We start from the raw sequence: 23,679 nt of genomic DNA on the forward strand, positions 1-23,679 counted from the left end.
CAGCTGCCCAGTGCTACTGGCATTATCTAAGTAAAACCCCTATTAGCGTGTTAATCCCCTCCTCAAACACTTCCCTCTTGAAATTCAACTTTCAAGAGCCAACATAATCTGGTCTCACATACCTCCCACCATTCATTCCACTAATTTTCATTTGGTGTTTTTGAGTGAGGGATGGACAAAATGAACCTTGTGTTTTAGAAGGTTAAACTGCTCATGTAACAAGGATGAACTGAAGACTAGAATAGTGGCAGGAAGGAGACTGTTGTAATCGTGAATGGTAACCTTTAACAGAGCAGTTTCAGGAGAGCATTATATACAAGTTTAGATAACACAAATAGAAAAGAAACTGGAACAACACTTGTGGATAGTGCAATATATCTTCTCAAAACAAAGGAGGCTTTCTCATTAGGATGAGAACTTATATTTGAAAAAAAAGTAAGTATAATAACTTTGAAGATTTAAAGCTTTAAAACTACAAACTCTTCTCAATAATTTAGGCTGGCTGGGTTTGAGGACCCAGAGGGGGTCCCGTAGGACCAGCCAATGCGATCCTTGGCTTTATACAAGGCGGAAATCAAACAGCAGCTGGGAGGAAGTGAAAGTAGCATTTATTGAAGATCTAGAGAGGGCAGATACAGACCGAGCATCTAGGAGACTCAGAAAGGAAAAGGAGAATGAGTCTCATCTTTGCTTGGGGTCTGGAGTTTTTACTGAGGATGTTGGTCTGGTGTACATGTTCTGTCAGGCATCCAGGAACTGGTCAAAACAAGGGCAAGTGCTCAGGTGTCCTTCATGAGTCGTTTATGCCTTGGAGCCAGTGGTCTTGGTGTCAAGGTGTCTGGAGTCAGTGGTCTTAGAAAATGTTCATGATGACCTCGCTCCTTAGATGTTACTTTTGTGCTGGAAGATTCCAAAGAAATCATTAACTCCTTGACATGTACAAGGACATACATTACTGGTACTATAAGCCACGTATAGGAGAGCCATGTAGGTCCTAGCAAGAATATAAGAAGGAAAAGGAGAAAAAAATGCAGGTTTTTTTTCATGGGGTTCCTTTAGTTCCCATATCATTACAAGAATTTTAACACTGTAAAGATTTTGAAAATGTGCTAATTTTTTTTATTAAAAAAATCTTTATGTGAAGGTTTAGGTGCATAAAAGTAAACATTTTCTTCTTTGGTTAGTAGTCATTGGCAGACTCTTATGGTCCTGCTCCCTTATCTGTGACTTATGACATGGAAAGAAGAACTGTCACTATGATATATCTATTCATGGAAAATCTAGAAATCCTGAATGAATATTAACATTCCTTATTATTATTTGTTATTATTTAATAAGTGTTACACACAATAACAAAACCCAAAGAGTGCAAAAAGTTATACACTGATAGGTTCATGTATTTTGTCTGTCCACTTGTCTGGAAGAAAGGCTGCAACCCTTTCAGATTATTGAAGTGGTTTGTAAATCAAAAAGAAGGTTAGAACCAAAGTTAAAGAATTTCAATAAGAAATTTCTTCAAAAGGGGCGCCTGGTTGCCTCAGTCTGTTAAGTGTCTGAATCTTGATATTGATATCACTGTTCATGAGTTTGAGCCCCGAGGGCAGCTCTGCGCTGTCAGTGAGGAGACTGCTTGGGATTCATTCTCTCTGTCTCTCTCCCTCTTGCTCAACAAAACAAAACAAAACAAAACAAAACAAAACAAAACAAAACAATAACAACAAAACAAAACAAAAAACAACCAAAAACAAAAAAACTTGCAAGAGGGAACTTTACTCCTCAGGTATCCTCTGGGCTACCAGGATCCCCCTCCCAAGTCATTACCCTGCTAAATTAGAGAGAACTGTAAACACTTTCTCTCTCTCTGCGCCAGAGACTCCCCTCAATTCTCACGAGATATTCCGGGAACAAAAGTAGGAGACAGTATTCAGACTCACTTTGTTCTTACACCTATATAGTAAAATTGCACTTTCTAGGTAAGGCGTCTCTTGGTTAGAAGAGAAACATTCCTAGTCTTAATTACCTCTTCAGAACTAGGAAATTTGTCTTCAGACTAAATCAGTGGGAAATTGAGTGAAAAAAGGAGTTAAGGCAGGTGTAGTCACAGAGATAGGAGAACCCAGGAAGAAGGGAATGCTCACAGGATCAAGGGCCTGAAAATCTAAAAGTGTGAGTTACCAGATTTCCCCAAACACAAATGATCAGAGATTTTCTACAACGCTGTTCCAGCAAGAGGGGAGTTCATAATAAAGGTTGCAAGGGGAATGGAGGCATGTGTACTAGAAATTGAAGTTCCCTTTGTACCTTCTGTACTGCTATTAGGTTAGTTTTTCTCTTCTTTTGAGAATAACCTCATTACCACCTACCCTCACCTGCAGCCTGTGCTAATGTCTTTCAAGTACTTCTGAATCGTTTTAGAGTCTACACATCTTTTAAGCCCTAGCTCCGTTTCACTTCCTCCTTCAAGTCTTCTTTGAAGATTGTTGTTTCTGTCTGTCTCCATTTGCTGAGATCTTTCTGTGTTTATAGTTGCAATCATGCTAGTTATCAGGAAATAGTTATATCAAAGGTGTAAGCCTCCCATAGCGTTGGGAAGTGTAATTCTTGAATTTGGAGACTATGTTGTAAACTTCTCTTGTATACTCCTTGGAAAAATCCTAGGTTCATACTTATTAAATATACACCCAGGTCTAAATTTCTGTTAAATATTCAAGAACCACTTAAAAATACTTTATAGAACTTTCTATCCCAGAATGCTTTAAATTTTCATATGAAATGTATCCATTTTGACTATCTCAACAAGATCTCCCAAGTCATTCTTTTTTTTTTCTTTTTTTTTTATGAAATTTATTGACAAATTGGTTTCCATACAACACCCAGTGCTCATCCCAAAAGGTGCCCTCCTCAATACCCATCACCCACCCTCTCCTCCCTCCCACCCCCCATCAACCCTCAGTTTGTTCTCAGTTTTTAACAGTCTCTTATGCTTTGGCTCTCTCCCATTCTAACCTCTTTTTTTTTTTTTTCCTTTCCCTCCCCCATGGGTTCCTGTTAAGTTTCTCAGGATCCAGATAAGAGTGAAAACATATGGTATCTGTCTTTCTCTGTATGGCTTATTTCACTTAGCATCACACTCTCCAGTTCCATCCACGTTGCTACAAAAGGCCATATTTCATTTTTTCTCATTGCCACGTAATATTCCATTGTGTATATAAACCACAATTTCTTTATCCATTCATCAGTTGATGGACATTTAGGCTCTTTCCATAATTTGGCTATTGTTGAGAGTGCTGCTATGAACATTGGGGTACAGTGGCCCTATGCATCAGTACTCCTGTATCCCTTGGATAAATTCCTAGCAGTGCTATTGCTGGGTCATAGGGTAGGTCTATTTTTAATTTTCTGAGGAACCTCCACACTGCTTTCCAGAGCGGCTGCACCAATTTGCATTCCCACCAACAGTGCAAGAGGGTTCCCGTTTCTCCACATCCTCTCCAGCATCTATAGTCTCCTGAATTGTTCATTTTGGCCACTCTGACTGGCGTGAGGTGATACCTGAGTGTGGTTTTGATTTGTATTTCCCTGATAAGGAGCGACGCTGAACATCTTTTCATGTGCCTGTTGGCCATCCGGATGTCTTCTTTAGAGAAGTGTCTATTCATGTTTTCTGCCCATTTCTTCACTGGGTTATTTGTTTTTCGGGTGTGGAGTTTGGTGAGCTCTTTATAGATTTTGGATACTAGCCCTTTGTCCGATATGTCATTTGCGAATATCTTTTCCCATTCCGTTGGTTGCCTTTTAGTTTTGTTGGTTGTTTCCTTTGCTGTGCAGAAGCTTTTTATCTTCATAAGGTCCCAGTAATTCACTTTTGCTTTTAATTCCCTTGCCTTTGGGGATGTGTCGAGTAAGAGATTGCTACGGCTGAGGTCAGAGAGGTCTTTTCCTGCTTTCTCCTCTAAGGTTTTGATGGTTTCCTGTCTCACATTTAGGTCCTTTATCCATTTGGAGTTTATTTTTGTGAATGGTGTGAGAAAGTGGTCTAGTTTCAACCTTCTGCATGTTGCTGTCCAGTTCTCCCAGCACCATTTGTTAAAGAGGCTGTCTTTTTTCCATTGGATGTTCTTTCCTGCTTTGTCAAAGATGAGTTGGCCATACGTTTGTGGGTCTAGTTCTGGGGTTTCTATTCTATTCCATTGGTCTATGTGTCTGTTTTTGTGCCATCCCAAGTCATTCTTATAGCAGAGTTGAAAACTTTCAACTTATTCAGAATTGTCAAAAGAAGGGGCAGCCAGCCACCTCTGCAGTGAGAGGACTTCTAACACTGAGCGCTCAAATTCGGTCTGCATTAAATAGCGACCTTATAATTATCTCAATGGAAAAAGTGTCAAATTTCGGAGACACCTAGAAAAGGGAGTGAAACGATCATCTAACAATACAGTTGCTTATTTGTCAGAAAAGGGAGCTGACCCGAGTTCCTGAACACACTGCGGCTCAGACTCCAACCCGGGTTTTACACCATTAGGTGCAGACCAGCCAATTGGGCCGTCTGGTTGCCGTGCATCCTGGGAGCTGTAGTTTCCGGCTGCTGCCTCCTGACTACAGGCTCCACCAAGCAGCTGGAGGACAGTTGCTTGGTATTATTAGCAAGCGGGAAGTATGGCGGTGGCGCGCGTCGACGCGGCTTTGCCTCCTGGAGATGGTAAGGCGATCCTCACCCTTGAGACGTAAGGTTTACTCCACGGAACTAAGTTAAATAGTTACCTGGTGGAGAGAAGAAGCCTGGGTTTAGGTGTGCAGTTCTGTACCAGTTCTTTCGATGCGGGACTGTGGGCGTCGCGGAGCCGCGCTCCCTTCTGGGAGTTGTAGTTCCTGAGTGTTGCCTAGTTCTGCGGATTTGCGGAAAGGGTCGACCTGGGGACTACATCCCCAGGGTCCTTCGCGTGGCCGGGCTCCCTGGCTCCCGCGTTTCTGAAGCTGCTTGGGTGGTAGATTTCGGGCTGCGGTGACCTTTCTTGGATGTTTACTTCGAATTTTGGATGCCCAAGTGAAAACTGCCGGATCTCCCTCTTTAGCTTTGCCTGTCTCCTTTTCCCCTAGCTTCCTATCACGTTTAAGAAACCGTCTTTCAACCACAGCTCCCTGACCGACGTTAAACCCTTTTTTGGAAGTGTCCGGTGGCTGTGATAAAATCTAGGGGGGCCTAGAGGCCACAGTTCTACACCCCTTGTTCTGCAGACCAGGTCCTGGGATCGGGTTTGGTGGCCACCCAGCGGAGCGCAGGGTGTGGATGCTTCTGTGACCGGGAGTCGCCGGGCATGAGCCGAGCTCCTTTGTTTTGGTTACGGCTCCGAGGCTCCGCTGCAGCCTACTGGGTCGGGGGCTGGTCGAATCCTCTCTCCAAAGCTTGGATCTGGGGGTCGTTATCTGAGGGCCGTAACTTCTCGGAGTATGTGTGTGGGGGGAAATCGATAGTTCCAAGGGGTCTGTCGACCCCGTGCAAAGACTACATTTTCATTACACAGCACACAGCTTTCACCAAATTCTCAGAGAATCCCGTGACAACCCCCCCCCCGCCCCCCCCCCCCCGCCAATGCTAGAATCCATTAGACAATGAAAAAACGTTGAAACCTTTCAGGAGAGCAATCTCGCATAATTATTTCCCACAGTAATCTTAATCTGGGTATAAATTTGAAATTGGCAGTTTCTGTGGCCCCACCCCTTTTTGATATCTGCTTCTCTTAAACTGCACCCCCCCCCCCCCCCCCCCCCAGCCCACCACGGGAACTACAGTGATAGCAGTAAACATTTAAGGAGTACTTTTTATGTGAGCCAGATGATGTTCTGAGGCTTTTTTTTTTTTTTAAATATCTCATTTTCTCTGTAGAACAACATTGTAAGGCAAATATTATTATCAACCCCATGTTATAGAGTGGAAAAGTGAGCCCCAAAGAGATCAATAACCTGCCCAAGATAGCACAATGGTTAACCCGGGGAAATAGGATTTGAAACGTCTGTGAAACTAAATTACTTTATTGGCTTCTGTGGGCCAGAAATGGGGCTAAGTTTTGTTTATATCATTTCTTTTTTTTATCCCCACCTCAATCAAGTGTATTGTTCTCAATTCATAGATAAATTAACTGAACTATGATTTTTAAAATAATCGGGGACTTTAGGATATACTGGTAGTTAGATTGCAAGCAGGTTGATCTCTATCAAAAGATTAGTTCCATTAAAAAAAATACAATCATTACTTAGCCACAAAATATGGGATAGTTCATATTTAAATGTGGAGCATTCCACAGCATTACATCATAGAAACTTGAGTAGAATATCACAGATTTTTAGGTGTAATTTTTGATATTTCTGAGAGAAAGTGAATAATTTCAATCTGTGGTCTTTTAGAACTCGATTGCTTTAGTTTTTAAATCTTGATATTTATTATGCCCTGGCGTTTTTTAACCTTAAATATAGAGATTTTATGAATATAATTCCATCCCTATGCTCAATCATTGTATTTGTGTTTTCTAACAATTTCTCTTCTATTTTCAAGGATCAGTGGTCAACTGGTCAGGACAGGGACTACAGAAATTAAGTCCAAACTTACCCTGTGAAGCTGATATTCATACTTTGATTCTGGATAAAAATCAGATTATTAAATTGGAAAATCTTGAGAAATGTAGACGATTAATACAGGTAGGTATTGCTATCTGGGGAAATAGTTATATACAACCAGTTTATTATTATACAAAACAATAAAATAACCTAACAAAAAGCAACTATACAGGCCTGGAAAGCAGTAAATGTTACCTTAAATTTTTACATGACAATTTGAACATGAAGTTTTTACATGACAGTTTACATGAAGATGAACATTTATTTATGTATGTGCTGCATTTAAAATAGACTAGAAAAATAAGCATTTGTTAAAAAAGGAAATATTTTATGTTGGCAAAGCATCGTGTTGCTAAGATAACCTTTTATGTTATGACGGAGGTAAAGAGTTCATTCATTCATTCTTTCAATTAATGTTTATTGGTCTCCCCTTATATATCTGGTACTGCTCTAGATTTTGCCAGACATTATAAGGACCTCATTCTTGTGGAGCTTATATTCTCAAGTAATTTCTCTGTTAAAAGTGTTTTCTTTTGAATAGTTGGAGAGGTTCTGATGGCTCAGTTTTATGTATATTCTCCATTGCTTAGGAACAACTTACAACAACAAGCACTGTAGAGTATTTAGACAAAATATGTGAAAAGTTCAAACTTGGTTTGTATATTTGGGAATATTTGGCCATGTAAACAAATCTTTTTAACCATTGTCATGTGAAAATAATATGCACGTTTTACTAAGAATAATGATCTTTTCCTTTCCACAGTTGTCAGTGGCTAATAATCGGCTGGTGCGAATGATGGGTGTGGCCAAACTGACCCAACTCAGGGTGTTAAATTTGCCTCATAATAGCATTGGCTATGTGGAAGGGCTAAAGGATCTAGTACATTTGGAATGGCTGAATTTGGCAGGAAATAATCTCAAGGTGAATTTTTTTTTTAATTTTTTTAATGTTTATTTATTTTTGAGAGAGAGAGAGAGAGCCAGAGCATGAGCAGGGGAGGGGCTGAGAGGGAGAGGGAGACACAGACTCCAAAGCAGGCTCCACAGCACAGGCTCTGTCAGCACAGAGCCCTACACAGGGCTTGAACCCACCAACTGCGAGATCATGACCTGAGCCAAAGTCAGGCACCCAACGGACCAAGCCACCCAGGTGCCCCGAATTGTTTCTTTTTTTAATTTACAAAGGTATTCACTATAATAGTGAATACAGAAATAAATAGAATAAAACGTGAAAGTACCTACTCCCACTTCCCAGGGATCATTTCAGTTAACATAAACTGAAAAAATAATTTATTTTGAAACACATAACACAGTCCCATAGTGTTTTCAATGTGGACAAAGAATCTATATTATACTTAGAAGAATAGATCAAACAGTAGAATGGAATGTTAGGAGGGAGACTGTATCATGCTGCATTAAGCTTTGAATAAACATTTAATAATATAGTAGAGAATATACTGTTTTAAAAGTAAAGAGAGGGTGTTGTATGCAAGCGATGAGTCACAGAATCAACCCTCAAAACCAAGAGCACACTGTATACACTGTATGTTAGCCAACTTGACAATAAATTATATTAAAAATAAATAAATGCAAAATAAAATTCAAGAGATCTGGACTCTAGTCCTGCTTTCACCACTTAGTAGCTCTAAAATTTTGGTAAGTTAAAATCTCTGTGTCCTATTTTTTGATATGTTAGATGAGGGACTCAATTAAATGATAGTAATAGCTGACTTATTGATCAGTTAATTAATGCTAGATGCTATTCTAAGCACCTTAACTGTCAACTCATTCAATGTCATGACAGCCTATGAAGTAGGTATAGTCATTATGTCCATTACATAAATGAGAAACAGATCCAGAGAGGTAAAGTAACTTGCTTAAGGTCACATAGCCAGGAAGTTACAGAGCCAGGATTTGAATCCATCCAGTTTGGTTCCACTCTTTACTTATAAACTCTATACTATACCAACTGTCATGTGTTATCACTAAGGTTTTTTCAAGCTATAAATATCTGGGATGACATGGTTCTACTCTCAGAGGGATAATGAGGGTGGAAGCTTGTTACATAAGAATTTACCAAATTCTATTATTACTGCCCCCTCTTTCTCTTGCTAAGCTCTCCTCCTCTGCTTACAATTGGAAGCAGAGGAGGCAGGAGACTCAGCTATGAGGAACTAGGGAAGAATTTCGTTTTTTGATTTTGTGTGATGCTTTTCTTGTGACAGGCCATAGAACAAATCAGTAGCTGCACAGCTCTGCAGCACCTTGATTTATCAGACAATAACATACCCCAGATTGGTGATCTATCGAAATTGGTATCACTGAAGGTAAGTCTGTTTGCTATGTCATTTCTGAAATTTTATATTAATATACCAAAAGAAAGTGATCTGATTGGCCTAAAATCATCCTACTCTGTATGAAGAACAGATCGTAACTTCTGATAAAAATTCTATTAGAGTACCAGAAATGAAGTATAAAATACTCTGTTGTTAGTTTCTGTAATTGATTTATTTTAATTAAAACTGATCATTGTAGTTAAGGTTAATTCTTATTTGCCATCCTTTGAACATAATGAAGTCCCCTTTATGTCTAATCAGCCAACACTAGCAGCGTAGCTATGTAATATGTAACATATTGGGCTGACATGTAATCATTCCTGAACTTGAATCTGTTTTTTGACACTCGGGATGGCTGTTTTTTGAGTAATAGTTATCACTAAGTTATCAAAAGTAACTTCACTTTAATTTAAAAAGTAAACCTGTAATATATAGCACTTTTTATGGAGGGGAATGAATTATGCAATCAAATAAGTAACAGTTGCAATTGAAGCTTCAAAAACATGTAGGCTTTTTCCATATTTTTGCATCGTTGGATATTATTAGCATTAGGTGAATTTGTTAAACCTTAGAAGCAGTGTTATTAACTCACCGTTCCCCATGTCTTGAGCATAAATCATTTTTAGCAGCAATTACTGTAAACAATCTGATGTATCCATATACTAAGAGAATTCAAATGAACTAAGGATTTTTTTTTCCTGGAATGATTATTTTATCAGAACCCTGGGTATTCAAAGCCTTTAGTTATTCATTGTTGCTGACATAATTTGAATCAGCTTTATCTGCAAATAGCATGTTCTACCTTTCTTAAGCTTTTAGCTTTCAAGAGAATACAGTTGTAAATTGTGGGTTGTGGGTTACGTCTCTCTTTTGGAAAATTTGCTTTATGTGTGATTTTTTTTAAAGTTTATTTATTTATTTTGAGAGAGAGAGTGCAAGCAGAGGAGGGACAGAGAGAGAGAGGGAGAGAGTGAATCCCAAGCTCTCAGCGCAAAGCTCAACATGGGGCTGGCTCTCACAAGCTGTGAAATCATGACCTGAGCCAAGATCAAGAGTCAGACGCTCAACTGACTGAGCCACCCAGACACCCATATATGTGATTCTTTTAATGTTATCTTTCACTTTTCTCACTCTTTATTTTGATTTTGTATTAAAGGTTTTATTTTTAAGTAATCTTTCTACCCATTGTGGGATTGAACTCATAACCCATGAGATCAAGAGTTGCATGCTCTACCGACCAACCCACCCAGGTGCCCCTATTTTGATGTTTTAAAAGGAAATGAACAATATGTTGGAAATTGTTCAAGTTTTAATAACTTAAATCTCAAAAAATGCTAGTTACTATACCAAGTGTGTGTTCTTGGACACATCTTTAAATGTTCTTGAGCTCAGAATGTGGACACAAAAAGAGAAAGTTGGATAAGAAGACCACCTAGGACCCTTGCAGCGTTATTAATCTTTGCTTTGTAAGTGATGAAAAGTATAATAAAATAGGTCCCTTTATTTTTCATACTCACCATTTTGGTTATGTCAAAATAGATACATTTGTAATTTTTTCATTTGTAATTTCATTCTGTTTTTACCTTCAAGACCCTGCTTTTACATGGAAACATCATCACTTCTCTTAGAATGGCACCAGCTTATCTACCCAGAAGTCTTGCTATACTTTCCTTGGCAGAAAATGAAATCCGTGACCTAAATGAGGTAAAATTTGAGGGTATTTTGTGGGATCCAGGAAGCCACAAAGAATAGAAGAGATGCAGGATAAAGTTGTGAGCTCACTTGTGAACTGTGAGCATCTTGGAAGACACTACCATTAAGATGAAACACTGGATTCAAGATGATCGTTATTTTTCTTTCTACTTTTTTTTAATGTCAGTGGGTCATTAACGCTTCATTTCATTTGTAATGCTGCAACTTTTGTTCCATTTGGAAAGGATTTGTGGTAGATGTATATCTACATTAAAGGGGTCAATAAAGGACACTCTACCTTTCTCTGGCTACTATGTTTTCAAGATAAGATTTTCTCTATTAGGAAACATTGCTGATACTTTGTAAGCGGTTTTGTGAAGCAAGGACAGATGGTCATATTGATGGAATTTTGGAAGTCTTTGGATAATATAAGAGTGGTACTTGTTGCTTTTCAGAACAAGAGGGAAATTGTTGCATTCTCAAACTGCCAAAGATGTGTAATCAACAATGGAAGCCCTGTGCTTGATAATGAATAGTCTATTTCATTCAACAAAGATATCCTTTGTTTCAGATCTCTTTTTTGGCATCCTTAACTGAATTGGAACAGTTGTCAATCATGAACAATCCTTGTGTGATGGCAACACCGTCCATTCCAGGGTTTGATTATCGGCCATACATCGTCAGCTGGTGCTTAAACCTCAGAGTCCTAGATGGATATGTGATTTCTCAGAAGGAAAGGTGAACATGACCTCTTTAATATCACATTAATCATGGAAGTTACCATAAAGACCATTTCTAGCTGGCTACAGATTAATAAACGAAATATTTCTTAAGATGTGCATTTAGAAATTAAGATCATTAATGCAATCATATGGCAAACTATATGCTGGTCGTTTAGGATTTTCTATCCTAAGAAGGGATAAGATATAAATATCAGCCCCAGATGCTGGGGCTAGTGAGTTTAACTTAGTGCCCAACTTACAACAATTTGATTTCTAAAAGGTCTTTTGTTGGTTGTTCAGGGGCTTGGAGCATTTTTTTTTTTTAATATTTATTTATTTTTGAGAGAGAGAGAGAGAGAGAGAGAGACAGAGCACAAGTGGGGCAGGGGCAGAGAGAGAGGGAGACACAGAATCCAAAGTAGGCCCCAGGCTCTGAGCTGTCAGCACAGAGCCTGATGCGGGGCCTGAACTCACAAACCACGAGATCATGACCTGAGCTGAAGCTGGATGTTCAACCGACTGAGCCACCCAGTTACCCCTGGTGCGTTTTCTGTAGAAATCATGTTATGGATGCTATATAGGGTCTCAGATCAATCCCACAAAAGCTTCTAATCCATCCTATATGTAGGGGCGGTATTAATAATAGGACCCAACTACCATTTATAACAGTGATTCCGTGGGAAAATTCCTGCCAAGTTCCCATTTGGAACTGGTAGTAGGCATGCTGATTGGTCCTCCCCTACTCCTCCCTGTGAAGCAGCAGAAGTGGAACTCCCCTATCTCTCTAATCATGGATGGTTTCTACACTTGGAGCTGGTACCTCTGCATGATGGGGTATTCTGGACGCTGACATGTGGTCAGTGGAATCAGAGCTTTAGGGGAGATAAGAAACTAGGAAGTGGACAAGAGGGGGAGAGCAGAGTTAAAGGGCATGAGAATTGAGATGAGTGTATTCTCTTCACTGTGCCTCATTTCACCTCCCCCTCTCACTGCATACCTACATGCACTCATGGACTCAACATGTATGTTATTTCTTACCATTTCTCTCCATCTGTACTAGAGACTGATAGTAGCTGCTTGAGGGGTATGCCCGTGGGAGGATGAGTGGTAGATTACTGACAGGGCTTTCCTTTTCCTTCTTCCTGCTGCTTCATCTAGTTGCTGAATAAGGCATGGGGCAGTGAGGAATGGCAGTCAGGACCTACATAGTGTAGGGGAGGGACATGTGTAGGGTCTAGTTTGCCTAGAAAAAAGTGTGGCTTGTCTTTTGCAGTGTGTTGCTGTGTACTCAGAAACCTTATTTTGTTTTCAACTATGGGTAGTTCTAAAGCTTGAATATGGGTTTATATCTGATTATCTTCTCTGGCTCTTCCTTTAACAGAAAAAATACTTGTCAGATTTTTCTATGCAAGTATGACTGGCAACATTTTCATGTAGGAGGCAGGAGGTGAGATGGGCAGAGATAAGACTTTGGTGTAAAAAGAGACCTGGGAAGAGGGACAAGAGAAGGCTTCGCATCTTTCCCTCCCACCTATTAGCTGTGTGGCCTGGACAAGTTCCTTAGTTTCTGTGAGCCTTTGTTTTCTCATCTGTAAAATGTGGATAATAGCTTTCAAGACTGAGGATCAGGATAATGCATATAGCATAATACTGATCATATAATAGGTGCTTAATAAAGGATAATTGTCAGTATTACTTAAAGATAAAGACTGAAAATTGAGGTGTTTCATAGAAACTAAAGCAAATGCTAAAAAGCAGAAGATATTTGGGGTGCCTGGCTGACTCAGTTGGTAGAGCATGTGACTTGTTTGTTTGTTTATATTTTTATTTTTGAGAGGGGGAGAGAGAGAGAGAGAGAGAGAAAACGTGAGCAAGGAGGGACAGAAAGGGGGACAGAGGATCTGAAGCAGGCTCTGCAGTGACAGCAGCGAGCCCAGTGTGGGGCTTGAACTCACAAAATGTGAGATCATGACCTGAGCTGAAGTCAGACGTTTAACCAGCTGAGCCACCCAGGTGTCTAGAACATGTGACTCTTGATCTCAGAGTAATGAGTTCAAGACCCACATTGGACATAAAGCTAACTTAAAAAAAAAAAAAAAAGAGATGAGAAGATGAATTGTTGAATAGATGAATAATAATGCAAAGGCTATGTTTGTACACTGTGGAAATAGTTTTAATACAAGTGACTTTAAGATGAATTTGCATTTTTTTTTAACTTTCTCTGATTTCAGAGATTTCAGGAAGTAGAGAAGAAGTAGGCTTTCACTGGGGTGGTCTTTCCGTGGGGTCATCCTACACTAAATAAGTATGGAATGAAGGAAGAGTTGGGAGGATAGCACAATAGCAACAGATTCTCCCCACCCTCCTGCCCCAACATTTAAAAAAACTGCAAGGTATCACATAATTCAGATATAGTTAAAAAATAATATTTAAAAATACCTACATAGTCACCCCTGAGAGTAAGAATAGAACATAGTGAGGTGCCTGGGTGGCTCAGTTGGTTAAGCATCTGACTCTTGATTTAGGCTCAGGTCATGGTCTCGAGGTTCATAAGCTCAAGCCCCACGTTGGGCTCTGCGCTGACAGTGCAGAGCTTGCTTGGGATTCTCTCGTTCCTCCTCTCTCTCTGCCCCTCCCGCACTCACACTGTCTTCTGTCTCTCTCAAAATAAATAAATAAACTTTAAATAAAAAAAGAACCAACAACTCTGGAAGTTTTGTTTAGGAGGGCGGAATTATTATAAGGGAGAGCTGTCATATGAGTAGCCTGAGCAGCGTTCAACACATTTTCCTGGTCAACCTTGGGGATTGCCCTGAAGGACAGGAAGGAATTTCCAGTTTTTGTATCTACCCAGCCTGTTGTTTGCGACGAACATCCAGATTAAAAATTTTCTTCATTATGAAAAGTATCCCAGGTTCTTGGATGACTTCAAGTAGCCACATGTTGAATGTGTGTGACTGGAAAGAGTAAGTTGAGCAGTCAGCCACTCCTGTGGTGCTGTGACTGAGTGCTTTCTCAGAGAGAGGCACACCTGTGCAAAGACCAGCACCTTTGTGTAGGAACTCAGTATTTGGAGTTCTTTTGGAATTTGTTTCCATTTGTTTTATTATTTATGTGTCCAAGTCCCAAGCTACACCTCTGTTGTTTAGTTGGAGATCAGAACTCACAGAGCAGAATTTTGGAGTAGAGAGAGTACCATAGTGAACACCTAAATACCCACCATACTCCTTCAGCAATTACCAACTTTGCCTATCTTGTTTCATGTATTGCCCACTTTTTTTGTTGGACTATTTTATTATTTTTAAAAAATTTTTATTTATTTATTTTGACAGAGTGAGCAAGCAGGGGAGGGGCAGGGGAGGGGCAGAGGGAGAGGGAGAGAGAGCATCCCAAGCAGGTTCCACAGTGTCAGTGCAGAGCCCAACATGGGAATCGATCCCGCCAACTGTGAGATCATGACCTGAGCTGAAATCAAGAGTCGGACACTTATCTGACTGAGCCACCCAGGTGCCCCTTGTTAGAATATTTAAAAAAAATTTTTTTTTGATCTTTATTTTAGGGAGAGAGAGAGAGAGAGAGAGAGAGAGAGAGAGAGAGAGAGAGAGCGTGAGCATGAGTGGGGGAGGGGCAGAGAGAGACGGAGACACAGAGTCCAAAGCAGGCTCTAGGCTCTGAGCTGTCAGCACAGAGCCCGATGCGGGGCTCAAACTCACAACTGCGAGATCATGACCTGGGCTGAAGTTGGATACTTAACCAACTAAGCCACCCAGGCACCCCTCTACCCCTTGTGGAATATTTTAATGTTTTTTTGAGACAGAGAGAGACAGAGAATGAGTGGGGGAGGGGCAGAGAGAGAGAGGACACAGAATCTGAAACAGGCTCCAGGTCTGAGCTGTCAGCACAGAGCCCGACACGGGGTTCGAACTCATGGACCGTGAGATCATGACCTGAGCTGAAGTCGGACGCTTAACCGACTGAGCCACCCAGGCGCCCCCCCTTGTGGAATATTTTAAAAGCAAATATTAAATATCATTTCATCTAATACTCCTTTTTTCTTTAATGAGAAACAGCAGATTGTTTTAAGTTCTCTCTCTTAATAGTTGTTACTTCTATTATGTAAATTATTCCTTCAGTTTCAAGAGAAGAATCATATTGCAATGATTTGAAATTAATAGGTTAAGCTGAATGATTTTTAATTTTGTTTTTCTTTGAATTGGCAATGCTGTTTTAATTGGCAAGGAGATTATTTTACCTAGGAGAATGTTGTATGGATTAATAAACTTGTGTAATGATACTGTTGAATGTGAAGCAAAGGCAGAGAAACAGATGTTACAGTAGTTGATGCTCCACAGTTTGTGGGTTTTCTCACACACTTAAAACTGGAATATTCACACTGAAGCCTTGTTTCTCTCTCCTCTTACTTTCACTTCTCTCTTTCCCAGCTACAAAACATCTATGACTTAGAACTGTTGCTTGCTGACTAACATTAAAGTTGGTGATTGTTTTCTACTATGGATCTTTTTTGGGGACAGCTTTCCAACTTTTCTCCTGCTTGCCAGGAGAACTTAGGGAAATTTAGAGCAGATTTCAAGAAAATTTTGAATGATCAGTATTTAGTGCACAGGAATGAATCCATGGAAGAAATACTTTGAATTATTTTATTAGGTAAAATAAAATTTTTATCTTTAGACTAAGGTTGGGATTTCATAACTTCAGTTCATCAGCTTGCCATACCTCATATCTCATTGTTCGAAAACAGTTTTCCTTTTCTTATGAAACTGGCAAATCACAGGAAACTAATGTTGTTTTATTTACACCATGACTCTCTTGCATGATTTAACCAGTTATCAAAGAACCAGTTTCTTTTCTGTCTATAGTAGAATGTGGGTGTCTCGACAGTTTTGGACTGTACAGTTTGTATGATGTGGATACCTTAATATCAAGGTCCAAGTAAATGGTTGTGGATTGAAAGTGATTTTCAAACTCTTTGTAATGCTAAGTTAATGCTATAAAAATAGAGAAAGTATACTAAAATGATCCAGCCTCAACTTCAAGTTGAGGGGTAGATTTAAGAATAGTAAAATTGAGGGTTGCCTGGGTGGCTCAGTCGGTTAAGTGTCAGACTCTTGGTTTCGGCTCAGGTCATGATCTAATGGTTTATGAGTTCGAACCCCACATCGGGCTCTGTGCTGGCAGCATGGAGCCTGTCTGGGGTTCTCTCTCCCTCTCTCTTCTCTGCTCCCCCCACTTGCACTGTCTCTGTCTATCTCAAATAAATAAACTTAGGGAAAAAAAAAAGAATGGTAAAATTGAGGCAGTGGCATGTTAATGAAAAAACCCATCAAAACATATATGCAAAAGTAAAGAGTAGTATAATGACCTCCCATGAATTCATCATCCAACTTCAACAGTTTACAACTCGTGGCCAACCTTGTCATCTGTACCTTCACCTACTCCCTGTTCTCCTCTTATTTTCAAGCATATCTCAAAGTACATATAATTTCATCTGTGACTATTTCAGTATATATCTCTAAAAGATAGGGCTCTTAATGAAATAACTATAATACTACTATCATCTCAAAAAATGTAATAATTCCTTAATAACATCAGATATTAGTTCAGTGCTTACATTTCTAACAGTCCTCATAAAGGCAGTTTTTAAATTTTTTTTTTTTTTTTTGGAATCAGGATCCAAATAAGGCCCTACATTGTGATTGTCTCTATAGCTTTTAAATTTCCTTTTTGCTTTTTTAGTGACTTAAAACATGAATTTATTATTGTTGCGTGCTCCATGGGCTGGCCATGCTGATTGGGTGGTTCTCACGCAATTGTGAAATCACACATGAGGCTGAAGTCACCTGAGGGCTCAACTTGCCAGATGCTCAAGATGATGCTTTTATTATTTATTTATTTATTTATTTATTTATTTATTTATTTATTTATTTTAGTATTTATTTCTGAGACAGAGACACAGCATGAGTGGGGGAGGGGCAGAGAGAGGGAGGGAGACACAGAATCCGAAGCATGCTCCAGGCTCTGAGCTGTCAGCACAGAGCCCGACGCAGGGCTCGAACTCACAAGCCGTGAGATCATGACCTGAGCTGAAGTCAGTCGCTCAACTGACTGAGCCACCCAGGCACCCTTCAAGATGATGCTTTTAAATCTCTTTTAACTATAGGTTTCTATTTATTTATTTATTTATTTATTTATTTTGCTTTCTTTTGTCCTTTTTTTGGTTGTTGTTGAAAAAACCAGATGATGTGTCCTGTGGAGTTTCCCACTGTGCTTATTTCGCTGGTTATATCCCTTTGTCCTTTGATGTGCTCCTTTCTCCTGTGTTTCCTGTAACTTGGTAGGAACGTGCATAGGTTTCATCAGATTCAGGCTTTTTGTGGGAGGACTACTTTTTGGGTTCTAGCAAGGGACACACACACACACACACACACACACACACACAGTGTTTGGTTGCCCTTCATGTTATTGTTATTAGTAGCTAGCTATTAATGCCTAAACCCTTAATTCATTCACTGAGAGCTTCAAAATGGTGAGGTTTTTAATCCATTCATTTTATTAGCTGGAATACTTCTATAAAGTAACTATTTGGTCACTCATGATGTAGCTTGTATAGGAAAGATAGAATTAATAATACTTAATTCTTACCCTTTACTTACCAATTGTTAAAAATAATGAGTTGGTGGGGCACTAGCATCTTCCAGCTGTGACCAATCAGCTTGAAAGAAATTTTTTGTTTATATAAATGACTTTTTAAAAAAGTTTATTTATTTATTTTGAGAAAGAGAGAGAGGGGGACAGAGGATCTGAAGTAGGATCTGAAGTCTGTGTGGACAGCAGACAGTCCCATGTGGGGCTTGATCTCACTGTGAGATCGTGACCTGAGCCAAAATCCAGAATCACACTGAGCTACCCAGGCACCCCTTTTTAAAATTTTTTTTTATTTGAGAGAGAGAGCAAGCACATGAGTTGGGGAGAGGGGCCAAGGGGGAGAGAGAGAGAGAGAGAGAGAAAGAGAATTCTAAACAGGCTCAGCACAGCATGGAGCTGGACAAAGGGCTCAATCTCACAACTCTGGGTCATGAGCTGAGTGGAAATCAAGAGTTGGATGCTCAAATGACTGAGCCACCCAGGCACTGCCCCCACCCCCATTAACTTTTTTTTTTTTTTAGCTATCAGTATGAACTAATGGATTTAAATGTAATTGATATATTTAGGTACTTTAGTTTGACAGCAAATAGAGGAAATACTCATTGCTTCTTTGAAAATAACTTAAAGATTTTTGGAACCATGAGTACAACTTTGTGGAGGTGCCCCTAAGCAAGTAAAAAGGTTTAAAACATTGTGATAGTAAAGGGAGTGAATCAGAAGGAAAGATTTTTTTAAAAGAACTTATGTGGATTTTATTTATGAAAACCATCCAATGATGCTATAAATTAAGAAGGAAGATGATTATTGCTTCAAAATGTATCTTGTCTACTCTGGTGTCCTCTCCTCTTTTGTATATCCCCTGATTCCAGTTTGAAAGCTGAATGGCTCTATAGTCAAGGCAAGGGGAGAGCCTATCGGCCAGGCCAGCACATCCAGCTTGTCCAGTATCTGGCTACAGTCTGTCCTCTCACTTCTACGCTGGGTCTTCAAACTGCCGAGGATGCCAAACTAGAGAAGATTCTGAGCAAACAGAGGTAAGCCCCTTTATTTGTAGCAGCTGGTGAATTCACAAGTGAAAATACCTCTGAGTCTTCCTGCATGGTTAGTAGGACAGAGGCAAGTACTGTGACCCACATTTCTGGGTAGTTGGGCCCCTCGTCACTGCAGCAGTCCTGCTGGGGAACTAAACCATGTGGTGCAGTCCAGCTTGCATTGTTAGTCATTTCCTGAGTGGGGAGAGCCAAGCACTGTGGAAGAAGGGGACTTAAATTTTTTTTTTTTTATGTTTTATTTTTTATATTTGAGAGAGAGGGAGAGAGAAGGAGAGAGAGAGAGAGAGAGAGAGAGAGAGAGATTGAGAGAGAGAGAGAGAGAGAGAGCATGAGCAGGGAAGGGGGCAGAGAGATGGAGACAGACTCTGAAACAGGCTCCAGGCTCTGAGCTGTCAGCACAGGGCCCCATGCGGCGATCCAACTCATGAGCAGTGAGATTGTGACCTGAGCTGAAGGTCGGATGCCCAACTGACTGAGCCACCCAGGCACCCTGGGAGAAGGGGATTTTTAAAAAATACATATTTATTCTTTTAGTGTAGGTGTTTCATATGGGTTTTTGTTATTTTTAAAGTTTACTTATTTTGAGAGAGAGAGAGGAGAGAGAGTGCATGTGAGTAGGTTCAGGGCAGAGAGAGAGAGGGAGAGGATCCCAAGCCGGCTCTGCTGTCAGCATGGAGCCCAAGGTGGGGCTCAGTCTTGTGAACTGTGAGATCATGACCTGAGCTAAAACCAAGAGTCTAATGCTTAATGGATTGAGCCACCCGGGTTCCCCTCATCTGGGTGTTTAAATACTAATATTAAGACGTGAAGCCAAGGGGCACTGGGTGGCTCAGTTGGCTAAGAGTCCCACTTGGGCTCAGGTCATGATCTCACGGTTTTTGACTTCGAGCCCCGCATCGGGCTCTGTTGTCAATGCAGAGCCCTCTTCAGCTCCTCTGTGTCTCTCTCTTTCTGCCCCTCCCCTGCTCTCTCAAAAATAAATGTTAAAAAAAAGTGAAGCTAGAACCAAAGTTATTATTTTTTTTAATCACAGTCTTGCCCTCACGTGTTTGTGCATGTTTGTTCCTATGAGAGTGTCTATATGATTGTGAGTTAAAAATAAGTTTCTTGGGGCACCTGGGTGGCTCAGTTGGTTAAACGTCCAATTTTGGCTAAGATCATGATCTCGAGGTCTGGTCCGTGAGTTCGAGCCCTGCCCCAGGCCTGGAGCCTGCTTCGGATTTGTGTCTTCCTCTCTGTCTGCTCCTTCCCTGCTCACGCTCTGTCTCTCTCTGTCTCTCAAAATGAATAAACGTTAAAAAAAAATTAAAAATAAGTTTCTTAACCTTTTCTATCCAGTGCTTTCAAATGAGACTTCTTAAAAAAATTATTTAAATCTTTATTTTTGAGAGAGCGAGAGAGAGAGAGAGAGAGAGAGAGAGAGAGAGAGAAAGAGAGAAAGAGAGAGAGAGAGAAAGACACACAGTGTGAACAGGTGAGGAACAAAGAGAGAGGGAGACACAGAATCCAAAGCAGGCTCCAGGCTCTGAGCTGTCAGCACAGCCCGACGTGGGTCTCAAACCCACAAACTGCAAGTTCATGACCTGAGCTGAAGTCAGACATTTAACTGCCTGAGCCACCCAGGCGCCCTCAAATGAGACTGTTTGATTTGGTAGTAATTAAAGATATCTACTTCAAAAACTTGTACATTTCTACGTTTTTGACAGTATTATGTAAGAAGCAAAAGAGCTTTGTTTTTGTGGTTTGTATTAAATCACATCAGATGTTATTGATTTTTAGGTTTCACCAGAGGCAGTTGATGAACCAAAGCCAAAGTGAAGAGCTGGCTCCTCTTGCTCCTGTTGAAACAAGAACACCCCTTGTACCTGAGCATTCAAGCCCTGTTCAAGATGGCCAGAGAGTCCAGGAAGGCGGTACGAAATTAACTGCTCTCTGATCCTTTTTCTTCAAGTTGTTAGATCTGTTGCGTACCATAAAACAAAAAAGTATACATTCTCCTAATTTTTTGTTTGTTAAGTGAACATTTAGGTCTTATATTTTATATATGTATCTATACAGGCATACATGTAAAACTACTGTATTTTAAGGTGTTAATTTTTGTTTATTATTGTTTTTGTCGTTGGTATTATGTTTTTAGTATTATTTTTTTATTACGTTTTAAATTTTAATTTCAGTATAGTTAACATACAGTGTTATGTTAGTTTCAGGTGTACAATATAGTGATTCAGCAATTCTGTACATTACTCAGTGCTCATCATGATAAACGTATTCTTAATCCCCATCACCTATTTCACCCATCCCCCCACCCCCCGCCCCCCACACCTCCCCTCTGGTAGCCATCAGTTTGTTCTCAACAGTTAAGAGTTTGTTTCTTGGTTTGTCTGTCTCTCTTTTCTTCCTTTGCTCATTTGTTTTGTTTCTAAAATTCCACATATGAGTGAAATCATATGATATTTGTCTTTCTCTGACTTAATTCACTTAGCATAATACTCTCTAGATCCATCCATGTTATTGCAAATAGCAAGATTTTATTCCTTATGATGGCTGAATGTTATTTCATTATGTGTGTGTGTGTGTGTGTGTGTGTGTGTGTGTGTGTGAGTCACATCTTCTTTATTCAGTGCACACTTGAGCTGCTTCCGTAATAGCACTACTGTAAATAATGCTGCAGTAAACATAGAGGTACATGTATCCCTTTGAATTAGTGTTTTTGCATTTTTGGGGTAAATACCAAGTAGTGAGATTTCTAGATCATAGGGTAGTTCTATTTTTAACTTTTTGAAGAACCTCCATAGTGTTTTCCATAGTGGCTACAGTTTGCATTCCCACCCACAGTGTACAAGGGTTCTTTTTTCTATACATCCTTGCCATCGCTTGTTTTTTTGTATTTTTGATTTTAGCCATTTTAGCAATTCTGAGAGGTGTGAAGTGATATCTCATTGTAGTTTTGATTTGCATTTCCCTGATGATGAGTGATATTGAGCATCTTTTCATGGGTCTGGCCATCTGGATGTCTCTTGGAGAAATGTCTGTTCATGTCTTCTGACCATTTTTAATTGGATTATTTGTTTTTTAGATGTTGAGTTGTATCAGTTCTTTATATATTTTGGATAGTAACCCTCTATTGGATATGTCACTTGCAAGTATCTTTTTTCATTCAGTAGGTTGCCTTTTTGTTTTGGTGATTGTTTCTTTCACTGTGCTTCAATTTTAATTCTTAAAAAATGTTCAGAGAAAAAACATTCAGAGTTGCCACCTTTTGTAGTGACCGGATACTTTGATTTTTCCCATGATTATTGCAAGAATTCATTTTCTTAAGTTTTGATGTTTTAGGCATATTGGAGGAAATCACTGAAGGCATTTTATTTACTATATTTTAGGGGTTAGATTTCATTACAAAGATAAAACTAAAAAAATACCTCTTTAAATATTTAGTGGTTTCAATGATATTTTGTTGATTCTTCTAGAACCCGTCATCCAAGTCAATTCTTGGGTTGGGACTAACAGTAATGATGATCAATTACATGCTGTTAAGAATAACTTTCCAGCCTCTATACACACTACAAGATATTCCCGAAATGACCTGCACTTGGAAGACATACAGACAGATGAGGACAAGTTAAACTGTAGTCTTCTCTCTTCAGAGTCTACTTTTATGCCAGTTCCATCAGGACTCTCTCCAGTATCACCTACAGTTGAGTTGAGGCTGCAAGGCATTAACTTGGGCCTAGAAGATGATGGTGTTGCAGATGAGTCTTTGAAAGGGCTGGAAAACCAAGACTTCAGTAAGGAAGAAGAAAAGGCTTTTTGGCCTGCAAGTGAGAATTCTGCTCAAACTACGGAAAGTGCTGTTAGTACAGAGGTAAATGAGGAAGGTGGGCTGTTACCTTGTCTGGAGCCAACAGTAACCAATGCTGTCTTGAAGGATGACACCCATAGTCTTATATCTTTTCCTGAGTCGGTTGGACACAATGTCTTCCATACGCTGCCAGACAGTGAAGAAACCGTATCTCAATCAGCTTCAGAGAAACTTCCCTGCGGAGTTTTAACCCAGAGACCTGTTGCTTTGGGACAAGATAAAGTTGCCCTTCAGAAATTGAATGAAGCAGCCACCAAACTTCAGGCCTCTTGGCGAGGCTTTTATACCAGGAACTATAACCCCCAAGCTAAAGATGTGCGTCATGAAAATCCGGCTGCGTAGAATGCAGGAGCACATTGTTTGCTTAACTGAAGAAATAAGGAGGTGGGCCAAAAAGTCCTTGTTTAGGTGCTGTTTTGTTGGTTTGGGAGTGTCAGAGTCTTAGAGCTGATTCAGAACATTGAACCATCGCTGCTGTGGTCAGGACACTTCATACCGTGTTGACACTCCTGGTTTCCTGATCTAGAACATATGGAAAGCATTTTGAAGACAAGCTGCCAAATGCATCTGTCTCCATCTCTAGCTCAGCACTTGGTTCATTGATGCAGTATAGCAGTAAATGTTGAGTGATTACTTGTCTTAAAGATGTTTTTTAAACTTTAGAAAGGTACAGAAAATTTAAAGGAACTGAATAAATATAGAAATGAGAAGATGAGAAAGTATACATAGAACCCAGTAAGTGAAGA

General features: G+C 39.8%; 1 protein-coding gene and 1 long non-coding RNA gene across 2 annotated transcripts in view; one reads left to right on the plus strand and one right to left on the minus strand.

The window, feature by feature from the left end:
• Window positions 1-586: 586 nt before the first annotated feature.
• LOC122491388 lies at window positions 587-5,086 on the minus strand. The gene is made up of 2 exons (XR_006299346.1): window positions 4,759-5,086; window positions 587-900 (listed from the first exon to the last, which is right to left on the minus strand). It is a non-coding gene; the product is annotated as an uncharacterized LOC122491388 (long non-coding RNA).
• Window positions 4,468-23,679, plus strand: part of CEP97 (centrosomal protein 97) — a 28,339-nt gene continuing 9,127 nt past the window's right edge. Inside the window, 10 exon segments of the mRNA XM_043594044.1 lie at window positions 4,468-4,696; window positions 6,548-6,690; window positions 7,373-7,531; window positions 8,835-8,936; window positions 10,536-10,649; window positions 11,209-11,375; window positions 18,892-19,056; window positions 20,854-20,987; window positions 22,542-23,260; window positions 23,262-23,317. Of these exon segments, the coding sequence (XP_043449979.1) occupies window positions 4,654-4,696; window positions 6,548-6,690; window positions 7,373-7,531; window positions 8,835-8,936; window positions 10,536-10,649; window positions 11,209-11,375; window positions 18,892-19,056; window positions 20,854-20,987; window positions 22,542-23,260; window positions 23,262-23,317 (1,802 nt within the window). The 5' untranslated portion in view covers window positions 4,468-4,653.

This window comes from Prionailurus bengalensis, chromosome C2 (genome assembly GCF_016509475.1).
Source record: "Prionailurus bengalensis isolate Pbe53 chromosome C2, Fcat_Pben_1.1_paternal_pri, whole genome shotgun sequence".
In the NCBI taxonomy this organism is placed as follows: Eukaryota; Metazoa; Chordata; class Mammalia; order Carnivora; family Felidae; genus Prionailurus; species Prionailurus bengalensis.